The 1,291-nt window shown below is 66.0% G+C and overlaps 1 protein-coding gene across 1 annotated transcript in view; it reads right to left on the reverse strand.

Moving 5' to 3' along the window:
* MUC5B (mucin 5B, oligomeric mucus/gel-forming) overlaps positions 1 to 1,291 on the reverse strand; it is a 40,308-nt gene that overhangs the window by 16,678 nt on the left and 22,339 nt on the right. The window contains exon 36 of the mRNA XM_055079563.1: positions 13 to 1,278. Coding sequence (XP_054935538.1) covers positions 13 to 1,278 — 1,266 coding nt within the window. The remainder of the gene's footprint in view (positions 1 to 12; positions 1,279 to 1,291) is intronic.

Genomic DNA, 1,291 nt, shown 5'->3' on the forward strand with positions numbered 1-1,291 from the left:
CCGTGGAGCTGCCGGTGGCGGGCGGTGCGGTGGAGGTGGGTTGGGTCTGGGTCGTGGCTGAGGTCGAGGGCCGTGGCACTGTGGCCGTGGAGCTGCCGGTGGCCGGCGGTGCGGTGGAGGTGGGTGGGGTCTGGGTCATGGCAGAGGTCGAGGGCCGTGGCACTGTGGCCGTGGAGCTGCCGGTGGCGGGCGGTGCGGTGGAGGTGGGTTGGGTCTGGGTCGTGGCAGAGGTCGAGGGCCGTGGCACTGTGGCTGTGGAGCTGCTGGTGGTGGGCGGTGCGGTGGAGGTGAGGGGTGTGGTAGCCGTGGTGGAGCAGTGCCGGACGTCATCGCAGCAGTACACGCGGATGTTGTAGTTGAAGCACATGGTGAACTTCCCCCTCTGGTCTTCGTTCCTGCAGACCAGCCCGGCCTCCAGGCTGCAGCTGAGCACCTGCCCGATCTGATCGACGCTCACCTCGGGGTAGCTCTCCGCCCGGCATTCAATCTTCTGCGGCTGCTGACACATCGTGCCGCCCGCGGCCCGGATGTTGTCATAGGTCTCCATGTCTCCGCCCCTGACCCCCGATCTGGGGAAGTCCACATCAAACCACTCTGTCCATTGGCACTTGGGTTGACAGCTGGTTGTGCCCTGGCTGGTGGTGGCCCCAGTGGTGGCTGTCGACACCCTGGTTCCCGGCGTGCCGGTATTAGGGTGCGAGGTGGACAGCGGGCCCGTGGAGGTGGTGCCCGTTGTGTCCACTGCTGTTCTCATCAGCAGCTGAGACGTGGAGGTCTGCGTCGTCACCAACATCGGGGGCGGCCCCCTTGAGGCTGTGTGAGTCGGGAGGACCGACGTGGCAGACCCTGGGGTTGTGCCTGTGTGGCTGGGCCTCAAGGATGTTACTTGGGTGGTCAGTCCCATGGAAAGTGAAGGTGCTGGTGTGGCTCTGCTGGCGGGGGACCTGGTCACCCCTGTGCTCCCTGGCCATGTCCTGGGCTGCGTGGCTGGTGACATAGCAGTGGTGGTGCTGGAGGCAGTGGGGGACGTGGGGGCTGTGGCAGCAGTGGAGGTGGCTGCAGTGGTGACTATAGCAGTGGAGGTTATGGCAGTGGTGGCTGTGGCAGTGGCGGTGGGGGACGTGGGGGCTATAGGGGTGGGGGCTGTGGCAGTGGAGGTGGCTGCTGTAGAGGTGGCCACAGTGGTGACTGTACCAGTGGATGCGGTGGCAGTGTTGACTGTAGCAGTAGATGCGGTGGCAGTGGGGGCTGTGGCAGTGGAGGTGGTGGCAGTGGGGGCTGTGGCAGTGGA

The sequence above is a fragment of the Physeter macrocephalus genome, chromosome 18, assembly GCF_002837175.3.
Source record: "Physeter macrocephalus isolate SW-GA chromosome 18, ASM283717v5, whole genome shotgun sequence".
Classification (NCBI taxonomy): domain Eukaryota; kingdom Metazoa; phylum Chordata; class Mammalia; order Artiodactyla; family Physeteridae; genus Physeter; species Physeter macrocephalus.